At 52.4% G+C, this 1,695-nt stretch overlaps 1 protein-coding gene across 1 annotated transcript; it reads left to right on the top strand.

The window, feature by feature from the left end:
- Positions 1 to 357: 357 nt before the first annotated feature.
- Positions 358 to 1,278, top strand: LOC131096447 (olfactory receptor 14J1-like; the record flags this gene model as incomplete). The annotated part of the gene is made up of 1 exon (XM_058044784.1): positions 358 to 1,278. A coding segment is annotated over exon 1 (921 nt), but the record flags the coding sequence as incomplete, so codon positions are not given.
- Positions 1,279 to 1,695: the final 417 nt, after the last annotated feature.

The following is a 1,695-nucleotide window of genomic DNA, read 5'->3' as shown; positions in this document are numbered from 1 at the left end:
GCTGGAGGGACTGAGAACAGAGCAACCACCCCTGCAAGAAACTTTCTGATTTTGTCATCTTTCTCAGAGCGGTGTCATCTGGTATTGTGCATTTTGTATGCTGGGGAGTGCTGTGCCAGTCAAATAAATAGGTTCTTTCCACTTCTCTCCGAGGAAATCTTCCTGAACCAGCTGGGGGGGAGGGGCCGTGTGGGTTTGCTTTCTGGAGGGGCCCTCCTTTGCAGATTCTCTAACAAATTTGCCCTAAACCAGGACAGACAGTCTGCAGGGAATGGCCCAGATTTGGCTCAAAGCGCCCTCTCCTGACTTGCCACTGTCCTTTATCCATGAACAGGTTCCCATGTGCAGCCCCAGCAAATGTCTAACAGCAGCTCCATCAGCCACTACTTCCTACTGGCACTGGCAGACACGCGGCAGCTGCAGCTCCTGCACTTCTGCCTCTTGCTGGGCATCTCCCTGGCTGCCCTCCTGGGGAACGGCCTCATCATCAGCGCCGTAGCCTGCGGCCACCACCTGCACACGCCCATGTTCTTCTTCCTGCTCAACCTGGCCCTCACTGAACTGGGCTCCATCTGCACCACTGTCCCTAAAGCCATGCACAATTCCCTCTGGGACACCAGGAACATCTCTTACACAGGATGTGCTGCACAGCTCTTTTTTTTTGGATATTTCATCTCGGCAGAGTTTTCCCTCCTTACCATCATGTGCTACGACCGCTACATGTCCATCTGCAAACCCCTGCACTACGGGACCCTCCTGGGCAGCAGAGCTTGTGCCCACATGGCAGCAGCTGCCTGGGCCACTGCCTTTCTCTATTCACTGCTGCACACGGCCAATACATTTTCCCTGCCCCTGTGCAATGGCAATGCCTTGGATCAGTTCTTTTGTGAAATCCCACAGATCCTCAAGCTCTCCTGCTCTAAATCCTACCTCAGGGAACTTGGGGTCATCGCAGTTAGTGTTTGTTTGGTATTTGGCTGTTTTGTGTTCATTGTTTTCTCCTATGTGCAGATCTTCAGGGCTGTGCTGAGGATCCCCTCTGTGCAGGGACGGCACAAAGCTTTTTCCACCTGCCTCCCTCACCTGGCTGTGGTCTCTCTGTTGGTCAGCACTGTAGCAGTTGCCTACCTGAAGCCCCCCTCCATCTCCTCCCCATCCCTGGATCTGGCCCTGTCAGTTCTGTACTCAGTGGTGCCTCCAGCACTGAACCCCCTCATCTACAGCCTGAGGAACCAGGAGCTCAAGGCTGAAGTGTGGATACTGATGACTGGATGCTTTCAGGAACATTAAACTGATGGCCAATTTCTGCAAATCACTTCTAATTAAATCATCTTTGATACTTCTTATTGTCTTCAGTGTGGAAGTTTGTTTCCTTTGCTTTATTATTTTCATACTATCCACAAAGACGTGTCATTCTTTCTGCCATTTCTCATTTTGTTTCTCTCCACCTTCCCTGTGTCCACAGACTGTGTCAATGAGGGGCTATGCTCTTGATGCCTTTAAATGAACTAAAGGTTCTCCCAGCAGAGTTTTCTGCAGAGAGGCCCTTTTGTTGCCTTCTCTGGAGCTGCAGCAGCAATGTCTGTGTGCAGAGCTGGGGGCAGATCAGGGCTGGCACAGCAGCTGTGCCCAGCAGCAGCAGCACTTGGTGTTGCCAGTGATGCTGCCGTGGCCCTGCCCCGCTGCCCTGGTGGC

The sequence above is a fragment of the Melospiza georgiana genome, unplaced genomic scaffold (genome assembly GCF_028018845.1).
Source record: "Melospiza georgiana isolate bMelGeo1 unplaced genomic scaffold, bMelGeo1.pri scaffold_29, whole genome shotgun sequence".
In the NCBI taxonomy this organism is placed as follows: Eukaryota; Metazoa; Chordata; class Aves; order Passeriformes; family Passerellidae; genus Melospiza; species Melospiza georgiana.
Note: the sequence above shows the minus strand (reverse complement) of the source record. Positions and strands in the feature narration are given on the sequence as shown.